Source organism: Drosophila arizonae, chromosome 5 (assembly GCF_054131065.1).
Source record: "Drosophila arizonae isolate 15081-1271.41 chromosome 5, UAZ_ARI_1.0, whole genome shotgun sequence".
Classification (NCBI taxonomy): Eukaryota; Metazoa; Arthropoda; class Insecta; order Diptera; family Drosophilidae; genus Drosophila; species Drosophila arizonae.
In genome coordinates, this window is record NC_142925.1 from 22,950,597 (window position 1) to 22,974,630 (window position 24,034).

Here is a 24,034-nt window from a genome sequence, read left to right on the forward strand (position 1 = left end):
TCAAGTATTCGGCAAATTTTTTCAGTATTTTTAAGACCCTATACTAAACTCGTTGCGGAGACAAATCCAACAAATCAAAAACCATAAAAATTGGTTCAGCCCAAATCAAGTTATAAGCAGTCTTCACTTTTACACAACTTTCTTTTATATATATAGATTATTGGAAATACTTGCTGAACACATACTATATTGGAATTATTCACTTCGGTGGAATAAAGAGCTCTTAAAACGTCATTGAAGGACCATTCGTTTATATTCTTGATTTTGTCATGTCTGTTGCTATATGACTTCAAATCAAATCAAATATATGATATATTGGAAATATAAGATATATTACTTATGATAATTAAGACCCCTCAATCCTTGATTAAATTCTTTAAATTAACGTAATCTTCTAGACTCTTGAATAGCTGAACTGGTTGTAAAATATATTAATAGTACTTACCCATTCTTATAGGCATATTTTTTCATTTAAAATGTAAAGTATCTAAATAGATTTCTCCAATTGTGTTTTTTACAGTTTTTATTTAAAGCCGTTTTAATTTATAGTTCTTTAGTAGTGATACGCCCAATTGCATATATATATCATTTGGATTATACATACAGTTAGCATACGGTTGGAATTGTTGTTGCTGATAAAATCGAATCCGACTGAAGAATACTCTACCGTATTTTCTCTGCTCAGATAACCGAGTTATCAATTTTGTTTAACTATATAGTGTTTTATATATATGTAAATATATATATATATATATATATATATATATATATATATATATATATATATATATATATATATATATATATATATATATATATATATATATATATATATATATATATATTGAATTTCAAATGTATTTGCATGTACCATATACTCATATATATGCACTATAAGTGGAGTTTGCTCAACAATATATAGATCGTCTAATACTTGGATTTAGCTTCGGTTCAGCTTCATTTGCCTTGACTGTGTGCAATTCTTTGTTCTTGTTTCTTTTGTTTTTTGATAAATCAGCGCATTATTGTGAGTAAATATATATATATTTGTTTTTGTTTTTTTTTTTTTTTATAGTTATATATGATTATTGTTATTACAATTCTCTAATATTTTACAATTCCAAATTAATATTACATAATAGTTTAACAAATGTTTACATTTCGCTACAAACTCAAACTTGATCGCTTAACGTTTCATGTTCTGCACGTTTTCTAACACTGAAAACATACGAAAGCGAACGCCTACCAACACTTCAGGGGGATATTCGAAACTTGTCTCCAGGTACAAGCCATTCCCCATGCTGGGACCCACCGACTTCGACAAAGACTCTTTGCCCGCCGCTCTTCCCGGCTTAAGCTCGTGCCTCCAAGCAAATGCAAATGCAAATGAGAAAAATTGTTTTACAAATTTTGGGTTTTTCTTTTCTGCCAAGGGGATTACATCAATAATTTTTAATTGGGGATATTACTGCATATAATTTGCATTGTAAGCGCTATTTGTATTTTTCTTTTCGTTTTTAAAGTTCCTTAGAAATGTACAGGTGGCCATTGCATTATATATTTTGATAAAGTTTTTAGACTACGCTAAATATTTTGTTCGCTTTAAGCATTTTGCAGGTGGTTCTTGTGAAATTGAAAAATATTAGAAGAGTTACATCTATATAGACAGAAAGTTGGATTTGGGCTTAAAACATGAACAAAACGATAAGCTTGTAAGCTGTCAACTCTATGCATTGAAGCGTGTTTTTTTTTTTTTTTCTTTCTTAAATAACTTTTTTTCCTTGGTATATTGCCGTGCCATTTACATTGTTCATAACTTTTGTGGCTTTCCTTATAATTTCATTTTGTTTTTCATATTTAATTATCGAACATATAGAGGATAGAATTTATATTTCTAGAGATTTGTATTACTGAGCGTACGCTTACTTTTTAAGTCCCACACTACGTTCTATATACTGTACGGTCTTTCGTTAACATACACACATACATAATATGTAGGTATATATATTTGTTGCATATGTATATGTAATTGCATTTAGTTTTTCTTTTTGTTTTTGTTTTCATATGTCTTGCTTGACTTTACGTTAATTAAACAATATATATATATATATATTGAAAATTTGTGTATAAACAGCAAATATATATACGTTTTATACAATATTGTTTTATATATATAGAAATATATATATGATTTAATATATGTTTGCTTTAGTTGCTCCTTTAAAATGCATATATATGTTTGTTTTGTGTGTGGAGTGTGCTGTACTTGTTCTTGTTCTTGTTTTCGTTCAAACCAAGGCTCTCTAATTCGAACATAATATCACTTGGAAAATTGAAAGGTTGTTCGGCAATTAAATAATAAATTAACTAATATGTTATCATACAATTCGGTAACATAAAAACTATTTACAAAACATATGTTTACATACATATACATATTGTATATATGTGGATATATCAAATGTATTGCCAAATATTGCGAGCGCCCGCTAAGTATGCCACAATAGCTGTGCCACGCTCACTGCTGCCTAATTTTGGCCGTTAGCACAAAATAATAATTATAATTAAATACAATTACAATACTCAATAAACATGATTTTGTCTCTACTTAATTATTACGTACGCTTTGCATTTCGGGTTTTCATTTTCTTACTTTTTGTTTTTTGTTTTCTTTGTGTTGGATTTCTTATATTCTTATATTGTGTGTCGTAACATTAGCGATGGAATCTTTGGCTATGTAACGCTCATTTGCCAGCTGCCTGTGGCGCTTGATCCTTTCGGCGCCTGCCCATGCCCAGCCGCTGCAGCCAGCCATAGCTTGCGTCTCAGTAAACCAAAACGGATTCCATCGTAATTGTATCTCATTTATTCGCACTGGCTGCATTCACCGCGTTGCTGGCCTGAATCTGCGATGCCGTCTGCGAGGCGGGCTCCATAGTGCGGCGCGCCAGGCGAGATCTGTGCGGTAATAATATGTGGTTAATTTCCTATATTATATATATTACACCAATGGATGACTCACTTGATTTGGCCAGCCAGCAGCGGATTGATGGCATAGAGCCAGTCGTGCACTTCCTTATCGCCCAGTGTTTGCAGCAAATAGCCGCGATGTTTGGTCACCACACTGCAAGAGAGGAAATTAATAATTAATCAATATTACATCTACCCAGATAGGCCCCTATCTATATCATTATATCCCACAGAAATTGCCTTTCTTTATTGCAATATATTCTTTCAATTCCCTGTGCTCAACTCACCTAAAGGTGTTGGGTATCTTGACCATAGCTGCCTGATCCTCGCTGCATTCAACCTGTGCCGTGGCCAGATTCAAGACAGCGCGCTCCACCGGATCCTTCTCGGAGCGATAGATAAAGACATAAGGACGTCGTACAATCTGAGTGGAATTAAGATTTCGTTTAATCAATTAGAATGACTTAGCTACTCTTTGTGTACTGACCACCCAGCGCTTCTTCCAGCCGGAACCACCGTGCTCGAGCACATTCAACAGGCCCTTGCGTGCCACAACGGGACTAACCCGGATCTCCTCCAGCTCGGGCACATACAGACGCAAAGGTAGAGCCGGCTGTGTAGCCGGTGCGGGTGCTTCCCATCCATTCGGCGCATCGGAGCGATCCGGTGAGCACAATCTGTGAATGGTCAGACATATGTGAGATTAGTCACAGTCCAAGGAAGTAAAGTGATTCAAAAACAAAGTTACCTGCGTCGAATTACAAATTTGTTGTTTCTAATTTGTGTTCAAAATAAAAAAGAAACATAAACGGAAACAAATAAAAATCGTTTTTTGAGTTTGATAGTTTAGCTGAAGAGTAGGTGAGTATATATTGATTCGGCGGATGAGTGTTATTTGGTGAGTGCATTTAGCTAGCGGAACCAAAAATCAGCTATCTATGCAAAGCAAACCCCATTCCCTAACAAGTTTCATGCTCAACTTGAATCTAGAAAACTATTGTTGAGACCCAATCTCACATCGTATGATATATTATTCTATAACTGTTAAGATCTACATCGTATGTTTTTCAACGATTCCAATATTCGTCTATATAATTTATTCCTTGTAGTTTTCAGTCTGTTTTTAAGTCCTCTTTATTGTAAGTCCTTTTATGGTAAACTCAAGTTAAGCCTTCTTTAATAACTCCAGATCAGATGAACTGATGTCTAGTCGTACTCAGCCACACCCACGTAATCAAATATCTAATATATAATGAACATGGCGCCAGGTGGGTAAATTGTGTAGCCAATTGTTTGTGTTTAACGAACGAAAGCAAAGATGGGAATGGATAAAGCATGCGTTAAATACTTATTGCACGTACTCCATGGAGTTGCTGGAGATGCAACTGACGGTCATATCTGCGCAGCCCTCATCGCTGGGCGAAACATCTGACTGGGTCTGCGTATCGCTCGTTTCGGACTTGATATAACGACCTAGGATCGAAGAAATCTCATTAATCTATGGTCACGGAGTTGTTTCCACAATTTTCGACGTACCTTGCACAAGTTTCAAGCACTTTAGCATGAGTTCCTGCTCGCGTTGATTGTACTCACGCTCTGGCAGCATCTGCTGCGCGTCCTTGACTGGCGTTTGGGGCGACTGTGGGATAACCATGTGCACGGGCGAAGTGGCCGCACGGGCAGCCAGATTGCAAACGTCCTTTTCGGTCTTGGTTGTCGGATTGGGATTGGTGTCCATGCCCAGGCGCTCACGCAGCAGCAGCAAATGACGCATGCGTCCCACTTCCTCCAGACGAGTCAGCTTCTCCAGTTCCCACTGATGATCGAAGATCAGCGAATCGCCGCGTGGCCGCCAGCCATGCAGATTCTCCTCGCCACGCACATACGTGGAGCTGGTGTCCAAGACACGGCGCTGTCGGCGCTGAACACCTACAAAGCGGATCGTGGAGAGAAAAGAGATAAGCATAGTGAATGAGATATTCAGGACTTGAGCGAAAACAAAGGACGAGTACAACTACAATGAGAATTGCTACCTGGACTACCTGCTTCGGATGCTCTGCGCAGCGACAGCTCGTAGACGCCAGAGAGCCGATTGGCCTCCGGATTGCGGTACTGGCCGGAGAATAGATGCTTTAGTGAGCGCGGACCGATGCGTGCATCGCGTCCATAGATGACCATGCTGAGATCCTTGGTAATAATGGCTGGGCGAGCGCAGTTCTCCAGCTAAAGGAAAAGTTAATACGGCTCTCTTTAGTGGGTAAATCATTGGGACTCACTTCCAGATAGGCGCTGAGCGTGATGTAGATGGTTTCGCCACCCTGCGAGACGCGATTGAGTAGAGCTGAATTGTGCAGACTGGAGTCCCAGGCTGCCTCGAAGCGATAGAAGGAGCGATCGTCGCCGGGCACCTCGACAACCTCACCCGGGAACAAGCCCAGCGAGAGCACACAGGCATCCTCGTCCTGCTCATCCGAAGACTCGGGCGTATTGCGAATGCGCCCAACCACCAGCTCATTAATGTCCTTCCACTTCACCTCTGGCGTGGGCTCGTGCACAATGGTAATGCGGATGCGTCGCTGTATGCCCTGATGCAGCAAAAAGAGACCGCGACAGGGAAGATCATCGCTGTGCTCAACCACCTGGGAGAGGGAGTCATTAATCTAACAGCGAGCAGGCAGACGTGGGAGAGATTCGCTTACCGATGGCACATACTCGCCATTGGGGGCCAGCTCACAGATCTCGAACCACACCAGAACATCATGCTTCGCCAAGACCGTGGAGGATGGCGGACAGGGCAGCGGTCCGAATTTGGGACTGCGCACTGGCTGACTAATAGGTATGCTTGGTGGCAGCATGCGTCTTGGTGGTGGACGAGAAACGAACTCCTGCTTGGCGTCCTTATGCAGAGGATGTGTCTGGTAGTGTCCAAAGATCTTAAACATGATGGGCTGCGTCTTCAGATACTCGATAAAGGACTTGGTGACGGGCACAGTTATCTAAAGAGAAACATAACAAGCATGAGACATAAATATATAGCTTAAGGGAATTCGAGTGATTACGCACATTTTGCACATGATAGAAACCGAGTGGAGCGCCTGATGCAGAGTTCTTGACCGGCTCTGTGGAGAAGGCTTCCTCATGGCGGTGCAAAAAGCTGTGAAGTAACATAGGAGGTTAAGATTTAATCAAATTTAATTTATGGCCACTTGAAACCCACTTGAACTGACAGAAGATGTCGGCATACTCGGCGCCAATGCCCGTGGCCTGCAGCACGGTCACACGGAAGGTGAACTCCTTGCCCATCTGCAAGTGCTCGCCAGGCTCCTCGGCCTGCTCGTGATACTCCGAGGCTGAGTTGGAGTCGATGCCGCGACCAGAGTCTGCATCCTCTAGTTCTATAAAAATGAGGTGTTAATAAATGAAAAGCTTTTGAATCAAATCTTCTGCCAACTCACCTTCCAGTTTGCTATCTAATCCTCCGTTATCTATGTAACGCTGCACATCGTCCTTTTCGTTGAGCGCACGGTACTTGGGCTTGGCATCGTCCTCATTGAAGACCAGGCGAGCCGACTGCTTCACGCCATTGTTGAAGTCGATGGACTCCTCATCCAGCACCGGCTGCACAGCAATGCGGAGATAGCCACGCACATCGCCACGCTCATTGACAATGGCCACCTTGTGGACCAGGGGCACCGGATAGAGCAGATTGCTCAAGTAGATGAAGGAGCGACCAACCATGCGGAACCACGGGAAGCGATCGTAGAATGGATCGCCCCCAGTCAAACTCTCCACATTGTAGTCCGGCGAGGTGGGACTCAACTCAGCCTCGTTGTGATACATTTCGCGCATTAGCTCCAAGCGTTGTCTAAAACGAATAGCAAGTATGAAAGGATAAAGTTATAGAACATCCGAAATGCCAAGCTATTTACAGCAAACAGTGCGCATTGCTAAAGGCCGAGCAAAGAAAGCCAAGTGAAAGGGCAAATGATAAAGAAATACGAGCATACATATATACGAGAATAAAGCCTAGAGGACTACATCGAAAGCCACATTAAGATTTGCTAAAGGATAAGGCTCATGCAGACATTAAGGAAAGCAGCTACAATACATACAAATGATAAACCCCGAAAGGGAAAGCAAACCTAGAAGGTATCAGATTGGCCAATGTCAAACGCGTGGGATACGCCTGACGCAGCTGAGGCTTCAACTCGGGCTGCTCCATGTGCTGCTGAGACTGGAGCTGACTCTGAGGCGGCGACTGCGGCTGAGGATGAGCCTGGTACTGAGTCGAGGGAGCCGAAGGCTTCGCCAGCTCCCTTGCTATTGCTCCTCCACTGCCGCTCGCCTCAATGCTGGACGTGTCGAAGAGCATGGACGAGGGCGGACTCTCGACATTGTACACTTGGCGCATCAATTCGAGGCGATAGCTTTTCGGGGGATTCGGGGGATAAGTGGATGGGTTGAACGAGAGGTGGGGTGTCAACATGATTGAGTTTTGGAATGTCAGGAGAACCAACAGAAAAGAAAACAGAGTACAAATCAGCATTGGTTAAAGCCTAAACTAGCTTTGTGCTCAGTGTATGGCAATGGCAATGGCGATGAGTATCGAAGGGCGTAAATGGTGGCGGTGAAGATATTTGCCAGCGTCTTGGAGCGGCTTTTCATTTAGTTGAATTCTCAAATATTACGTTAAGCAAATGTAAAGAACTACAACCACCATGCACGTACCAGAAAGAAAATAATAAAGTGAAATAATAAATTCAAAACTATACCAGAAATCAATTCTAAAACCAAGAAGTCCACTTCGGACTTGCCGAAGTTTTTATATCCTTGCAGATAAATGGATTGGTATCATATAAAGAGGACTATATAGAGTAGAGTATTTATATTTGATCAGTGTTTACTGTTCATGATTTTATAAATACACCTTCTAGCCTATTCTCTGCAAGAATATAACAAAACAGTGCAAAGAGTAGAATGAATGTGAGCAGCAAAAAGTGCCTGGGGTCTAATTTGCTCACCGTAGCTTCTCCAGTGACCAATAATGGGTAGCTCCATTCTTGGTATCTGTGACCTCAACGGCGACTAGAGTCTTCGAGACTGGCGGTGCGCCGTACTCGTCCTCCGGTTGCATGGGTGTCACGCTCGAGGCCAGCTCCGGTGGCAGCGGCGAGTACAATGTGTCGGTCAACAAGGTAAATTGGAATTGTACCTGAAAGAAACAGAAGAAGGGAACTGTCTAATAGGCGCACCTCATTGAAATTTGCCAGATAGCGACCTTTTTCTTGAGCTCCACTGAAATGGCATTGGCTTCCTTGAGGAATATAGCATTGCCCCAGAGATCATCGCGTAGCGATGTGAACTGATGATAGCGCCACTTGCGGAAGGCCCAGGCAGCGAGCCCTGCTTCGCGTGCGGTCCAGCACGACTCGTACATGGGATTGGCTGTGGAATGAAGCAGAGCCTTGATATACTTATCCATTAGTCATCAGCTTCTACTCACTATAAACATCCTCCTCCTGGTGGAAATCCTCGGGCGAGTAGCTGCTGTACATGGACATGGTCATGGACTGCTCTTCCACTTGCTTCTGCAAGGCATCGATGCGCGCCTCGTAGTTCTTGCGCTGTTCCTCGAACTGCTGGTCGGCCTGGAGCTTTTCGCGCTTGTACTGCTCCTCCAGGTTGTCGAGGCGCTTCTTCATCTCGGCCTTCAGGTCGATGCCCTGCTTCTCCAGCAGCTCGCACTGGGCGAAGTTCCAATCGACTTGCTGTGTGTCCGCCTTCTCTACCTCATTCTCTGCCTCGTTCTCGGTGATCTTTTCGCGCAGCTCACGCGCCTGTTCAGGATTGGTGAAGCGGAACACGTGATTCTTGCCCAGAATCACGCGTGAGCCTGTCTTCAAGACCTCGGGCTCAACAAGCTTTCGGCCATTAATGAATATGATGGCATCCTTGTGGGGCAACAGGGTCACGGTGCTGTTGCGATTCTCAAAGGTGCAGTGCTCCTTGAGGATATGAGAGCCGGAGAGCTGAATGTCCTGCGGAACATTAGCTTCATGTGTGCCCAGACGTGTGAGTCCGTCCTTGATGTAGTAGAGCAAGCACTCCGACAAATTGGGATCTTCGTTCAAGTTAACCAAATGTGGTGTCTTTTTGGGTGAGAATACGCCCACTGTGATACCGTCCTCTTTCACGGCCACGCCCATCTCCGCAAAGACCGCCTCACGCTGCAAGCGGATCTCCTCGGTGCGCTTGAGTTTCTCCTCCCAGGTCTCATTGAGTTCTAATGGGAGTCAAGGGATAAGCGAGTGGGTCTAGGGCCTCCGTCTGCCGGATCTTACCTGCAATAAGCTTCTCGCTGGCCTGCAGCTGATCCACAGCCATTTCTGTGGTAGAGCCATTGCGATTGCGTCCTTTGGCCGGCGACTTAATCACCGACGACTTGCTTAGCTCATCCTCTGCAAGGGGGAGTAGTAAAATAAGTGGAAGTTCATTGATTGATCAGTTGCCGCAAGCGCAGTGATATAAGCGTGCATAGATAAGATAGGGTTTCGGTTAAATATCATAAAAAATATGTGGTAAGAAAGCGATTGCCAATTAAGTATTTGTTGTGAGACTTGGATGATAAACTCTGGCGTGTCCACGTCTAGCCCTGGAGCAGTGCGGACTGCAAGGAGTATGTGCCGAATCTTTTTGACTTGGCAACACAAACAAAAACTGCAGTGGGAGACGGGAGTCGATCGATTGACAAGGATCAAGCCAAGATATATAGGAGTTGGTCCAATCTTCCACTGAGTCAACTTTTGGTTACAATAAGACGCAACATAAATAGGACTTCAACATTGATTATCATAAGTATATATGAATATATAGGTTATATATAGTTTTAGATATATATAAATGTGGTATATATGGTATAGGTCCTGAAGCGAATTAATGTTTACAAAAGCGCTGGAGTTACAAACAGTTTACACACACACACACAAGATTTAGGGCTATATGGGCATGTGGGCACATCCAGGAAGAAGTTGTTTTTGCTTTCAGTTGGTGCCATCAAATTTGTGGCTCTGGACATGCCCCCATGCTGCATACATATGCTTATATAATTGAGTAAGTGACATATTGTCATATTGCATATATTGTGAAAGCCTTTTTATTGTTTTTGATTAGCTCAGTGTAGTGGACTCTACTTACTATTCGCATCGCGCTTCTCACACACCACTTTGCCATCGGGTCCTAAATGAAATAGGTTTGTTTTTGGGGTTTATGAACTCAGGCATAACTCTAAACTAGGACTAGAACTACGACTAACTTAAGAGTTGTCATTTGTGTTTTGTTTTCAAGTGTTCAGTTTCTTCTTTGGCTTACGTTTAGGCTTAGTAAGGGTAGAGAAATATAATATATATATCAACATCCACTTACCCTCTTGCACCTCAATGCCCTCGGCCTTGAGCAGATCGCGCAACTTTTGAATCTCCTCCTTGAGCTCGCGTATAAGTTTGGCATTGGCATCCTCATTGACGACAGCCTTGCAAACGATTTGCTTGGCACGATCCGCATAGCTGAAGGAATTCATTGCATGCATTACAAGTACAGCTTGGGTACAGTAAAACCTACCGTAGGGTGCTCAAAGTTTCATCGTAGTTAATATCGGCTGGCGATATGGCAGCTATCATGGCTGTCTTAGAGTTGCCGCCCAGATTCTCGCGCAGCAACCAGGTCAGAGCTGAGTCGCGATAAGGTATGAAGTCTGCCTTCTTCGAGTTCTTTTTCTTGGATACCTAATTTAAGTAACAATTAGAGCAGTTCAATAGTAAACGCTTACTCAAATACTTACAGACTGTCCATTGAACAAGGTAAGGGAAAATACAAGCAATTAGAAAATTTCCCTTAAAGAGATGCAAATCAGAATGCTTACCACCTCCGCCAATGCGGATATGACTTTGCCTAGGGTTGTCAAGGACTTGTTGATGTTGGCGCCCTCCTTCAAGCGAGTGCCCTTAGCACCTGTGGAATCAGCACGCTCCGAGCCAGCCAAGTCCACCAAACTTATCTTGGAGACTTTTTCAGTGACCAAGTCGGTCATGGTGTCATGGCGACGCTGTGTAAAGAAAATGGTAAACACTGCATGCGAGCGGGAGCTCGTCTCGTTCATGTTGGTAGCGGCCACAGTGCTAAGGATTGAACAGAGAACCAATAAGGCAAACTGGCTAAGCAATCCCATTCGTCAACACCTACCGCGCCTTGTTGCCCTCATCGATGAGATCGTGTATGTCCTGGTAGTCGGTGACAGCCAACTTGGACAGGTCCTCCACATAGGGACCCAACAGCGGATGCTCTCGAACACGCAAATTGCCTTTGTTTTTCGGGTTTAGCAAGTCCCGCACGCGCTCGCAATAGATTTCCATGTAGGAGACCTCTACGGAATATTTGAGGTCATCGGTTTCGGTCTCCTGGATGCGACCGAAGAGATCCTTGCATATCATTGGTATAATGCCCTCCTGCTGCTCCTCCTGCCGACCCATCATGGTGTAGGATTTACCAGCACCTGTCTGTCCGTAGGCAAAGATGCAGACATTATAGCCGTCAAAGGAATGCTGCAGCATCTCCTCTCCAATGTCCTTGTAGACCATCGCTTGTGTGGAGAAATCCGCATCGCGTGGCTAGAAATGGAGTGAGATTATTTATGCGTAATCGAGGAAAGCCTATGGCGAGTCTTACATCATGCGACCAGTAGGAGTAGTCAAAGTTGAAGCGCTTGACGGACTCGCTCGTGTTTGGTGGCACCTTCGGATTGGTAATGGCTGTAAGAAAAGTATAGGATAGGTTTATGATTCGATTTATCTCTTAATTCTACCCTAGCTGCCTTACCCGTTGTAGCCCCACTCATCTCAATGATGCACTTGGACTCCCGTGCGATCTCTCGCGAGTTGAACGGGCGCACTCGCACCGCCACCTTAACCGACGACATCTTGGCTGCTTGGCTTGTCTTAGGTTGCGGTTAACTGGAGTGGAAGAAGTATCCAAAGGAATGGGGTTAGTTCTTGGCAAACGTTACGTTATGCGAGCCCGGCAATTGGCCCATAAATAAAGCACAAGCCGCAGCGTCATTTTATAATTGACCCAACTGTGTTGGTGGGTGTGCCTTTCTGTGTGTATGTGTGTGCGTCTGTGTAGTGTGTATGTGTGTATTGTACATTGTGTCTGTGTGTCCTGTGACTCATGCAAATCGCTGGGGGCTTGAATCAAATTTATATGATTGCAGAGGGACGAAGCAGTTGATACCCAACAAGCAGCATGTGGCATGTTGCACAGGCGAACGGTAATCGCACTCCAGGACCTACTATTTGATGACATATAATTACAAAAGCTTTTTATTTGGAACTATAAAAACTATTCCACGCTTAGAGCTAGAAAGTAGGCAAATAAATGTTTGTGGACTTTTAATGGAAATTTAGTTAACTGTTTTCTGTCTGGACGGATTTGAAAATGCTCATTATTTATATCCATATTGAAAGACATGCCTAAGGAATACATGGTACGGTCACCCTAAATACCATATATTTGTACAAGAATGTTAGTAATTACACGACTCTTAGTTTTATAAATGAGTCTATAAAATTCATTTTTATTCACCCTTCTTACTACTTTTTATTCAACTCCAATGAAGACTTCCTTTACTATGGGTAAAATTAACAACATATTTAGATTAAATTTATTTATTTAACCTTTATCCAAAATAGTCTGACCCAAAATAAAATAAATTGTTGAAGGGAAGAATATTAATTAATGTATTAAATATATATATTTATCGCTCAAGAGATTTAAAAATAATTATTGTTAAATCTCGCAAATAGATTTTGAATAAAATTCTAGAAACTAACAAGCGATTATTCTTGATCTTTCGTAATCCCTATAACTTATAAATATTTAGTTCAAGAAAGTTCTTTAAATGGTGAATATTAATTTTAAATATTGATATAATTGACTGTGAAATGGTCACCTTAAAAAACTTTGTTTTTTAAACTCGTAATAAATTATTTGAGATATACATTTTCTTTTACGATTTCATTGCATTTGCGTATTTTCAATTCCTTGTGCTCAGGCAATTTCCCATTTTCTTCCATTTCCTGCTTTTACGAATTTATGTAAATAGTTTTGTCTAACCTGCTACCCTGCTGACTTATAGTTATGCTGCCTCGCACCCCGCACATACACATACACACACACACACACGAGTACATACTAGAAAAAATTCCACAATCCACACTTCCAATAAAAGCGCAGCCGAGTATTGGACACTCGAATGAGTCATCAGCGAAAAGAAAGAAAAGACGCGCTCACACCCCAAGTTAAAAAATTCAGTTGCAAAACAAACTTGTCATAAAAATATATATAAAGTTAAATATATGTCAATACTCTTAATAAAATTGTTAGTCTAGTAGTGTTTACCTTTACTCTGGATTAAAGCCAAACTAAAAGCAGGCTTGCACTTGAATTTTGTCTTAGGCAAAGTCCTTTGACTTGATCATATTATGACCAATTTTGTTGGTTTAATTAACTTGTTTATTACAATTTGTATTATTGAGAATTATTGTAATAAATTTTGACGTATTTTCAGTTTTTCTTTTATTATTTTTTATCAGTTTTATTTAGCGCACATTTTCAATGTTGAATGCCGCACAGTTTTTCTCACGACCAACGAAATTCTTTAACTCGCGTACAGTGGAGTCCTAGAATATTGTGACACAGGACACGAAGGGAAAACATTAAACATTTCCAATGAGTTAGCCTAGAAGCGCGTACGAGACTTTCTGCGCAGCTGCGATAATTTTACTGCTCAAAGTTGCTCTCGCTCTCTCTGAATCTCTGCCTCTCACTTTCTCTCTTTCTCTTGGGGCTTCTCTCTGTTTACCTGGCGCCAAGACTTTTGTTTATATTTTTGTTCAAACAAAAATGCAACAGCCTGCGCTTCAAGTCTGCAAAAAGTCTACAAAGAGAGCATTGCGCAGACGCGAGAGACAGAAAGCAAGACGGCGAGAGAGCGCGAGTGAGTGAAAGTCAGTGTGAGTGAGAGCGAGAGCGAGTGCATTGGCAAAATATTTGTGGAATGTTTATAATTCTTTATGCTGTTATGCTGACGCGATTTGAATGTGCTGCATAGAATAAATCATAATTATAAAATCAAAGATAATGCGAAACAAATCTTAAAACCTCAAATAGCCCTATCTAAATATATATATATATATTTTGTATTTAATCCTGCCTGCATATTTTCAGCAAAAATAACATAGAATATATATGTATTTCTTGAAGTTTCTTTTTTCAATTTTAACTTGCTCCTGGTTTATCCTTCACATTTAAATAAATATATATATTTTATTTTATTATTTGCATAGCTACTTTCAGCAAAAAATAAAGATTGTATTATTCTTTAAGTTTTTTCTTTTTTTAACTTTAGCTAGCTCCTGGTTTATCCTTCACATTTGACGGTGCGTCATGTTTTAGCTTTTTTATGGTTTCAAACACCATGGTCACACACACACATATATATATACATACACACTCACACACACCGCCACACACTTGAAGTTCTGCTCGAGCATATCCTTCGCCTGGGTCGTCTTGACCTTTATTAATAAATTTTCATGTTGCCTTCGCCATGGCGAACAGCCACAACTCTACACAACATAAAACTCTACACGAAACTAATGCCTGGCATATTCAAGTCGGGGCTAGTGTAGAAAAATAAATACGCAAAATATGAGAACAAAAATCTTAAGCAAAATCATAATATTACATAAAAGCAAATAATGTCAAATGATTTTGGTAGAAGTTCGAATTTTGAAATGTTTCTTTGGCGAATCGATGGGAATTTTGCAAAATATTTTCGTAGATATTTTTGAAGCAATTACCAATTGTAACGGGAATAGAAAAAACAGGACATAAAACTCAAAATAATTTCGGCTTGTAGATAAATTGTTGCTGCTGATGTTGTTGTTGCTGTTGTAAGTCCTCCTCCTGATGTAGTTGTTGTTGTTGCTGCTGCTGCTGCTGCTGCTCATCTTGTGTGTAATTGAAAACTAATATAAAACTATCCATCATAGAACGCTTCGAGGACGTGGCAAATATGATCGATAGCACCAAAATTGTTGTTAGCAATAAAGCAAAAAACAATAAATAACCAAATGCGCACATTCGCGTATCAATTTTCGTAACTTTCGTAAGGCTTTCGGATATATGTATATACATATACATATACATATATATGTGAATATATACCCATATGTATATAGGTGTATTATATATGTATGTACGGGGCTTTCTTCTGTATAACAGCGAAAATTTTCACACAGCTCAAGAGCTCGGGTTTATTTCATTTGCCAAGAAGCAGTCAAAACTTTCAAGTATTTTATTGGAATTTTAATCAGTTGTATTTTGTTATTTATATTTTGTTGTTTAAACTTTTAACACAATTTGTTGCCACGAACAACCTTTTGTGGTTTGCTTTTGCACAAAATCGATGGCCAATCGAGGCGTGGGCCAATAAACGCGCGCCGCGAACTTCGGACCAAACGTGAACTGCAACCGTTGGGGTTAGACGACGCAGTGAGCTGACGAGCTGCCAGGCAAACGAGCTCTGCCAAATTCAGCTTCTACAGCCCTTGGCCAAGGCGCAGGCGCCAACCGAGAGTGTACAGCAGAGCAGAGCAGCGCAGAGCAGTGCCATATAGTTCACCAAAGTTCATTTGAGCGGCGAAACTTGTTTACTGATAAGCGAAACATATGGGTTAATCGAATTATATACCAATAAATATCTCATCGAATGGTACTATTAATAACTAACTCAGTTACTATATTTATAAACTGAAGCAGCCTGGCTAAAAATAGTTTACAACTTTCCAATGAACTGAACTGGTTCACTAAATTGAACTAGAGCGAACAGCTCTATGGCCCAGTCCTCGTTTCGCTCTGGCCCGACTATGTTGGCAATGTTAAGAATTTCATCAAGTGCGACAGCGCAATAATAACAAAACGCATTGCCTGTCACAAAAGTGGCGCATAATGAATTTCATTTAGGCTTTAAGCTGTTAAGCATGGGGGCCACACAGCCCCCATCAGGCGGAGGACACAGAGACACCTTTAATGGCCGCCACTGTGTGCAGTTAATGGACAAGCTGAAATCTTGTGACGTAAAATAGAAAATTTCTATTGATTTCTCAGCACGAGTCGCCGATGAGCTTTTTATGCTAGTCTCCCATTGTTTCCTTAGTAATAGCTTTGACATTGAATTTTTGGCCAATAAAGATAAAGATTGAATTAATGGTTAATGCCGACATAAAAGTCTACTACAGCAGCCACTGTGTACAGTGGACTGGGGCTAAAAGGAAGCCTGAACAGCTGGTTAGCAGAGCAGTTGGGATATTTCGCATATTCAAATGTTATGACTTTTATTATATTCGAATATCATATTAAGGTCTTCTTTGATATGTACTAAAGAACTTTCAAATACATATATTTAAATGGAATTTACTTATACCTAAAAAACAAACAAATAATAAATAAGCTTTTGGCATATAGAAAAGTCTGGAAAAATGTTTTTGAGATGTAACCTATTGTTCATAATCAATCACCAATTTTCAAAACATGGTTTATAATATATAATATATGGTTTTTAATATATATAAATATATAGATACCTAAGTAATTGTTCAGGAAGAGTGAACAATATTATTGATAAATTCATTTAATTTATTAAAGTGGATTTTTATACTGAAGTTTTCAGATAAGATGAGCTTCAAGTACCAAAATCAAAAACACAGAGATTTGAATTCATTTATTTAATTTGTCTATATTATTCCTGCTTCAGATAAGAGTACACTATAAGTTATCATATATATTCCTCAAGAGCTTGCTTTGCTAAAATCTTTCCTATTTGCATAATTAACTTATTTTTATTATATAAAATATTTTAATTTATAAAATAGGGAGATTAAACGTTCTAATATTTCGTTAAAAATACTATCTTAATTATTTGTTTTGCTTTGCTTCAAGCCTATTTAAAATTGAAATAAATTTTAAGCTACGCGTTTTATAAACGATTTGTGCACTAGACTGAAGAGGAGTATTTTTTACCTTATTATCTGTAGGATTTTCTTTATTCAGGTAACCTTTTTCTTTTTCATGATACCTCCAGTACAAATGCAAGTGTTTGCCTATAAAACAAAAGTAGGAACAAATACCTAACCAAAAATGTGATTCAAAACTAAACATTTGAAAAACTGTTTTATAAAAACCCTTATATAAAATCCATGAAAAAAGAAGGGGCATTATTTGAGAACTTTCAATGAATCTAGAAACAAAGACAAGTCGCCGCAGATAATGTTTTAAAAATGCTTTGCATTTTTTACGCCGCAAAATGTCCGCCACAACGCAGTGGAAAATTCGCGACGCCTACGCACTGAAAAACTGAGCTCCGTACATCCCAGGATTATGCGTGCGTGAGCGTGGCGAGCATGTGGAGCGGGATAAGTTGACGGCAAGGTGGAAATTTTATTTGCTGCGCAGTAAAAACTGCAGCACGCGAACAAACCCAAATAATATCGAACGAAATTTCATAGCAGTCGGGTTGGGTTACGCACGTGGGTGGGTCGTTGACGTATATATCATTCTTTTTCGGAGTTCGCGGCTGTGGACTTGGAAGCACATTCGCAATGCTCGACCGGGGGCACACCAAAGGGGGTACGCCCTGTGCGTCAATGTCAATGACAGTTCATGGACTGGATGAATGGGTATGCAGGGCATGCGACAGATTCATTTTTGTGGCATCATCCTGGCTGACAGTTCGCAGACTTTAAACCAGTCATACGGCGCACTTGAAGAGCTTGGAAGCGGGGGAGTAGATGATTGGAAGCGATACCCTGTACAAGGTTGGAGCTGATGAACTTAGAAGTTAACGCACTTTTCATAACATGATTTTCTTTGCGTTTTACTGGGATAAGCTGAGAAACCAAAAATATACTGTATGAAAATTTGTTGAATAAATTTCATATTGCGAGCTACTAGAATACACGAGTAAGAAGTAATTTATATAAATATATTTTCATCAATTATACAAAACAATGGGAAATAAGAAAATATGTGAAGTAATTAAGATTTCCTGTCTCTACTGAATTTTATTTAACTTGATGGGATCAGCAGAAATTTGAGCTGATATACTAATAGTATAAATATATGTTTATCCAAGTAACCTTCCAGATACTTCCACATTTTGCTCAGCTGTACATTGCTTCAATATACCCCGTCAACCCAATTTTCCATGGACATCCTTTATAACGAGTCTGGCAAATTATGAAGTACAGCTGAAGGCGTTTTCACAATTGAATTTCGTTTTTAATTTGAGGCTCACAGGCCATTCACTTAATGTGAAGTGTGTGCAGGCAGCACTTAATTAAGCTAAAATCAGAATTATAAATACAAATTTAGAGACCGGATATACATACATATATATGTAAAAGAGTATATATAGACACAGCAAGTGGCAATGGCGACGTCTGTGTCGTCCATTAAGTCTGCTACATAAAACAAATGCGATTTTCTTATTTAAATTAACGCAAGCCCACGCAAAAGAAATATATACACACACAGACACATACACACACACACACATACTGTGAGACACACACATACACTTGGCACAGCACAGTTCACAGTTCGAAGTTCGTATAGCAAAAAGCGGATGACTCATGCAAAGAGTCCTCCAAGCACAGACACAGACACACACACACACACAACAAAACACAGCGCATGTTCGTGCCAAGTTTGTTGGGCAAGTATATATTGCTTTATTGCTTGTGTGTGTATGTGTATTTGTGTGTGTATGGTCGTTGTTGTTACAATTGCTGCTTGAACTGGCACCTACCAAGTCAGCAGGAGCAGCAGTCAAACTTGGTGAATCATCCTTTTCGACGGCACGCGCTCGTTTCCTGCCCCACCAATGGAACCAACTAAACAACTAACCAGCCTGCCCCACTGCCATCCACTCTTCAGTCTTCACCACTCGCCTTTTATGTGGCAAACAAGCCACTGTAGTCTAGCGAATACACAAAGTAAAACCCATTTACAGCTTCAAGTTCGACTATAAAAAAATTCATTTTAGACAGATTCTCGATATGCAAATTTGCAGAAATTATAAAAATAGATTACAAATATTTAAGTAATAAATATATTTAAAAAAAAAATAGGCTTTATGTGGCGTCGTGTAGTGTGTAGAGTTATTTCCTATGTTAGTTTTTAAGGAAGTTACATGTATAAGATATATCATATACTTTATTATTTCGGAATGTTGCTGAATAATTTAAATGAATTGTGGGTTGTAAAAAAATATATATATACCTAAGTAAGATTTTCCTGACTAACTAACATCTTGTCTTATTGATCAGTTGAATACAATTTAAATTATATTAATTTTCGTTTTTCTACATACTTTCATTGTTTTGCTTTTCATAATCAGCTAACAATTTCAAGGTCTGATAAAGAATTTTGTTTCTTGCTTTCAACACGAATACCCCTAATGTCTGATTTGCCTGGAATGTTGTAACTTTCGGTGCCGCATTGTCGCCGCTGATATACATACATACATATACATATACACATGTATTCGTAAGCACAGTTATTGCCGTGCGTGTCGCTAGTTGCTGCTATCCGCATAGTTCTCTGTAGGTGACTAAGAGCCGACCACGCCCCTACGTTCAATTGCCACAAACTGCACTAGTGGCAACACTTGGCTTGCGGCTGCTGCTGCATTGGCAACTGCAATTTCAGTGCAACACCAACCAAAATTTGCCAACTTCTGAAAGGTGGGAACACTTAAAAGTGCGCCCATATAAATCATGCGACAAGAAAGCCGAAAAAAAGAGGGAAGAATTGGGATCGACTATAGCAGACTGCCAAATACTCATTCAATATTGAAAGTTATCTGATCTTAAAAATTATTATATTTCCTGAGTTCATTTCGCGTGGCAAAAGTTTGTATACATATTTAAAAGCATTTCTTGCGCTCTATAGAAAAATCATTTGAGTAGATGAAGGCATATTTCTAGTAGGTTAATGTACTACTGAAATAGAAAACTTTAACTTTTGCTTAAATTGCTAATGTTAATGTTGTAATGTTGTGCGTTTTTTTTGTTTTTTTTTTTTTTAATCTTGAACTCTATTTGATAACAATAAGTTATAATTAGATAGTCAATAGAACGCAATAGAACAGAATAAAGCGTCTAATAAAACAAATAGTTTATGACTAGTTTACTTTAGTTTATGATAAGCTCGCAGCTAAGAATTGTACTATCAAAACTTCTTTAGGTTTTCCTTAGTCACTGAACTGTATTTCTGATAAGTGAAGAAGTTACTTATTATACTCGAATATTGAATCAAAAATTGTCACCATCAAATGGTAGTCAAAGCTAATATACCCCTTTCACTGTGTGAACAGTCATAAAGTCGTGAGTACTTAAAGAACCACCCTGTGGTCGTGGGGGCTAATACAATTGTCCAATATTTAAAACAAAGAGTGGAGCAAAAAATTTCCGCCAGGAAGCCATTTTACGGTCCTGCGGCTGCAAAAACTGCCAGGTAAAGCAGGTGAGCCACCGACTCCCCAGTGCAACTGCGTGTGGTCGCGACTTCTCACTTTATGCTTCCTTTTTTGATTTTAATTTCTTTTTTCCTTTTTGCAGCCCCAACTTTTTTATTATATTTTTAGCGGAAATTTATGTTTATTGCTTGCCAGCTATAATTTTACCCTATACCGCAAGTGTGGCGTGGACTACCACAAGCTACTCATTAAGCTTGACAATTTAAGGCAACAAAAAATGGGGGTATAAAAGAACGTAAACACATGAATTTTGCCTTGCCAACCGATGTTGCAAAAGAAGTACTTGAATTATTAACATCATTACGGCAAACACAGTTCGGTGTGTTATAAAACGCTTTGCATTCCTTTGTGATTTTTTTTGCTGCTTGTTTTAAGTGAGTTTTTATTTATTCATGCGTTTGGAAAAGCACTTTATGCTGCGCCTGTGGAAAGCAAAAGGGAAACATGTGGCAAGGCTTAACTACTTCCAGTAAGGGCCATTAAAAAAAGCCAAAATTTAGTATATGAATAAGCTTAAAATTAAAAAAAAAAATGTAAGAGAAACGAGTGCAAAAGTCTGAATATCTAGAAATACTGATCGAATGGTCTATTTTTTGCGTTACTATAAACTTAAAGAACATAATAATTTCTATTAAATTGCAGAAGTTGGAGCATTCGAAAGTTGTTTTTTAAAGATCATGAATAACAAACTTTCGAGTACTTCATGAAAGAAAAACATTCAAATACTTAAAAATTTATAAATTATTAGGAAAAAAATATATATATAGATGTTGTGTACTGCTTAACTGCTTAATATTAATTATTAATAAACAAGCGAATAATATAAAACATACTGAGACGCCTGAACTAGCTAAACAAGTGAATAAAATAAAACAAATTCCTTAATTCGAATTTAATTTATTATTAATTAAGCACTGAGCTCGTCAATCCAATCCAACAAGAATTATTCATTGCACACATAATTCCGAGGAAAATATAGTAATGTTTAATCTTCCTTACAGTCTTCTCGAACTTGCTGAAGCGCTCTCAACTATGCTTAAAGCTCGAGGCAAGTCTTTAAATTATTTGCCATAGTTTCGCCCACGTTCAGGAACTGCCTTCATGACGCACACAGAGAATTGTTTGCACTGGCAGCTGATGCGCATATGGAAACATGGAACGCCCACTCATCGTGTGGACAACAGGACAGGGTAACGGAAACATGGTTGTGGACATCGCTAGGACCTGAGCATTAACATGGACAAACACACACAGAAACACACAAGTGGGCCAATAGCAACTTGAGGGCTGAAAAGGTCAGAGGTTCTGCGCAATCAGGGCTTTCACAATATCAACCAAATACTAATAAGCGATATTAGTTTTAATTATTATTATTTGTTATTATTGTCGGTATGTGCATAATCATAGGGTTTATGGCTTATTAGATAGCTGTGAAGCTAGTTGTTAATTACGTTTTAATAAAAGGGTATTGGGGTCAAGCTACTTTGTTAAAACCTAAAAATTGCCAAATTCATAAGAAAGGTCTGTGGAGGGAGATTAAATATAATAATAAGAAAAAAATACTCCTTAAATTTTTAGGAACTTAAATGCATTGGTGTACAAATTTCCTAGAACTCATTGTGCATTTTGCTTTTGAGGGCAATACTTCCAACTTTCGTCGCATAAAAGATTTTTAATATAAATATATAGATTAATTTAACATATAATTGCAATTTTTTTAAATATGTCTCAGCAATTGAAACTTAAGTAAAAACCTGTGAAACTGTAAAAGATATTTACTTTTGCAAATTAAACAATAGCCAACCTTATCTAAAATTGGTAATCATTCGTAAGTTCATTCTCAAATTTAGACAGCCTAACGATTTTGGAACATCTAATTATTTTAATTCTACACTCTATCCAGTACTATACAATTTCTTAACTTCTAAAAATGAAATTAGTAAAAAAAAAAATAGTACAAAGAAAAAACATTAAAAAACCGAATTCTATATGAAGGACATTGTGTGGTCTATACTATATTTTTTATATAGTATAGACCAGAGATATTGTGATGTATAGAATTATAATTAATCTTCGAATTGCTTGGTCTGTAAATGACCTATGATAATACAAACTCCATAAGAAAAAATCGAATTGAATATGCATATAAAATAAATAAAAAAGAATAAAATTCGTATTACTTTTAATTATAACTGTTTTTAATATATTAACAAGTAATGCTAATCAATATTATATTATTATTTAGTTCAAAATGTAATCAAATATTTGTAAAGAATTTGATGGATCTTTGAATATTATATGTGTGAATTATTTAATATAATAAAATACTATATAGAACTTTTATAATTTTTATAATTTGTAAAGAACAATGAAAATCAGAAAATTCAAATTAAATTCAAATATATAGCGCTTATACGAGAACAATATTATGAAATAAATAAAATTCATGAGAGTTATAAATATGAATTTCTAACAAACAGATAGAGCTCATGAAGAGCGAAGCAACCAGACAAGCCATTAAAACTCAATTGCGTTGACGTCAGTTAACGGGACTCGCGGTCAGTTTGCAATCTGATAACGCAAATAACAACAACAATAAAACCTACATTAACAGCAACAACAACTGTTAAGCGTGGGCAGCGCCTGGCGGCAGGCAACGAGAAATACGAAATTGCAGAAACGCCTGTTAGCCTCTGTCTGTGGCTGATGACAGGTTGCACCATATGCTCTAATGTGGTTTATTTTTAGCAGGGATTCAGAGACAAGACAGGAAGGCCAACAGCTGGCAACAACAGCAACAGGACAACAGTAGACTCTAACAGTGCGTATGTGTGTGTGCGTGTGTATGTGTGCATTCGCGCATGACAGGACGCTGTTACTGTCCTGGGCTGGAATATTGATTTTTCAAACGAAATGCGTTGGATACATTTTTACATTAGTCACCGCTAACACACACCAGAAAATTAACAACAAAGCATACCAAAAAGCCACACATCGAGACTTAATTTAAATACAATTTACGCGCTACTCACATTGCAACGCCCAAATGTGAAGACAGATGCAATTGCAATCCTACAGCAATTGTTATGTTTTTCTCACAATTTTATTGCACTGAAGACGTTTTGCACAGTTTTTCGTATCGCTTATAGTCTTTGCATGATTAAAAATTAATTTTTGTTTTTGGTTTTTTTTTTTTGTCTTTGTTTTACATGCACCGCATTTGCATTGCACTTTTCCGCTGTAGCCGTACCGAACCCGTACGCACGCCAAATGGATCTGTCGCTTGGCGATTTGTGTTACGCGTGCTGGAAAATTATTTGCACTTGCGCAGGCAAGCGTGGGAAAGCCGTGGAAAAGCCGCGCTAGATGACTTTTTCCGCCCACCCAGGCGATGGACAGCCCGAGTTTGTT

General features: G+C 39.2%; 2 protein-coding genes across 6 annotated transcripts; both read right to left on the bottom strand.

Annotated features, from left to right (window-relative positions):
• Window positions 1–2,236: 2,236 nt before the first annotated feature.
• Window positions 2,237–24,017, bottom strand: unc-104 (kinesin family member unc-104). Of its 5 annotated transcripts, XM_089472331.1 has the most exons (27): window positions 23,656–24,017; window positions 11,842–11,975; window positions 11,692–11,774; window positions 11,209–11,633; window positions 10,889–11,144; window positions 10,808–10,810; window positions 10,588–10,751; window positions 10,393–10,532; window positions 10,165–10,206; window positions 9,312–9,428; window positions 8,474–9,253; window positions 8,249–8,415; window positions 7,992–8,182; window positions 7,113–7,397; window positions 6,426–6,835; window positions 6,188–6,365; window positions 6,034–6,124; window positions 5,670–5,966; window positions 5,247–5,609; window positions 5,004–5,193; window positions 4,507–4,899; window positions 4,332–4,443; window positions 3,719–3,745; window positions 3,458–3,647; window positions 3,258–3,394; window positions 3,023–3,124; window positions 2,237–2,958 (listed from the first exon to the last, which is right to left on the bottom strand). In XM_089472331.1, exons 2-27 carry the CDS (start codon window positions 11,939–11,941, stop codon window positions 2,862–2,864), a joined length of 5,340 nt encoding a protein of 1,779 aa, XP_089328457.1. In that variant the 5' UTR covers window positions 11,942–11,975; window positions 23,656–24,017; the 3' UTR covers window positions 2,237–2,861. The 5 variants fall into 5 exon arrangements, with proteins under 5 accessions (XP_089328457.1, XP_089328453.1, XP_089328454.1 ...); XM_089472327.1 differs by lacking the exons at window positions 10,808–10,810; window positions 10,889–11,144; window positions 11,209–11,633; ... (1 more) ...; window positions 11,842–11,975; window positions 23,656–24,017 and having other exon boundaries at window positions 5,013–5,193; window positions 10,588–10,784; XM_089472328.1 differs by lacking the exons at window positions 3,719–3,745; window positions 10,808–10,810; window positions 10,889–11,144; ... (2 more) ...; window positions 11,842–11,975; window positions 23,656–24,017 and having other exon boundaries at window positions 10,588–10,784.
• On the bottom strand, window positions 13,423–16,331 carry LOC149268807 (uncharacterized). The gene is made up of 2 exons (XM_089472334.1): window positions 14,886–16,331; window positions 13,423–13,703 (listed from the first exon to the last, which is right to left on the bottom strand). The coding sequence occupies exon 1, from the start codon at window positions 15,232–15,234 to the stop codon at window positions 14,923–14,925; it is 312 nt and encodes a 103-aa protein (XP_089328460.1). The 5' UTR covers window positions 15,235–16,331; the 3' UTR covers window positions 13,423–13,703; window positions 14,886–14,922.
• Window positions 24,018–24,034: the final 17 nt, after the last annotated feature.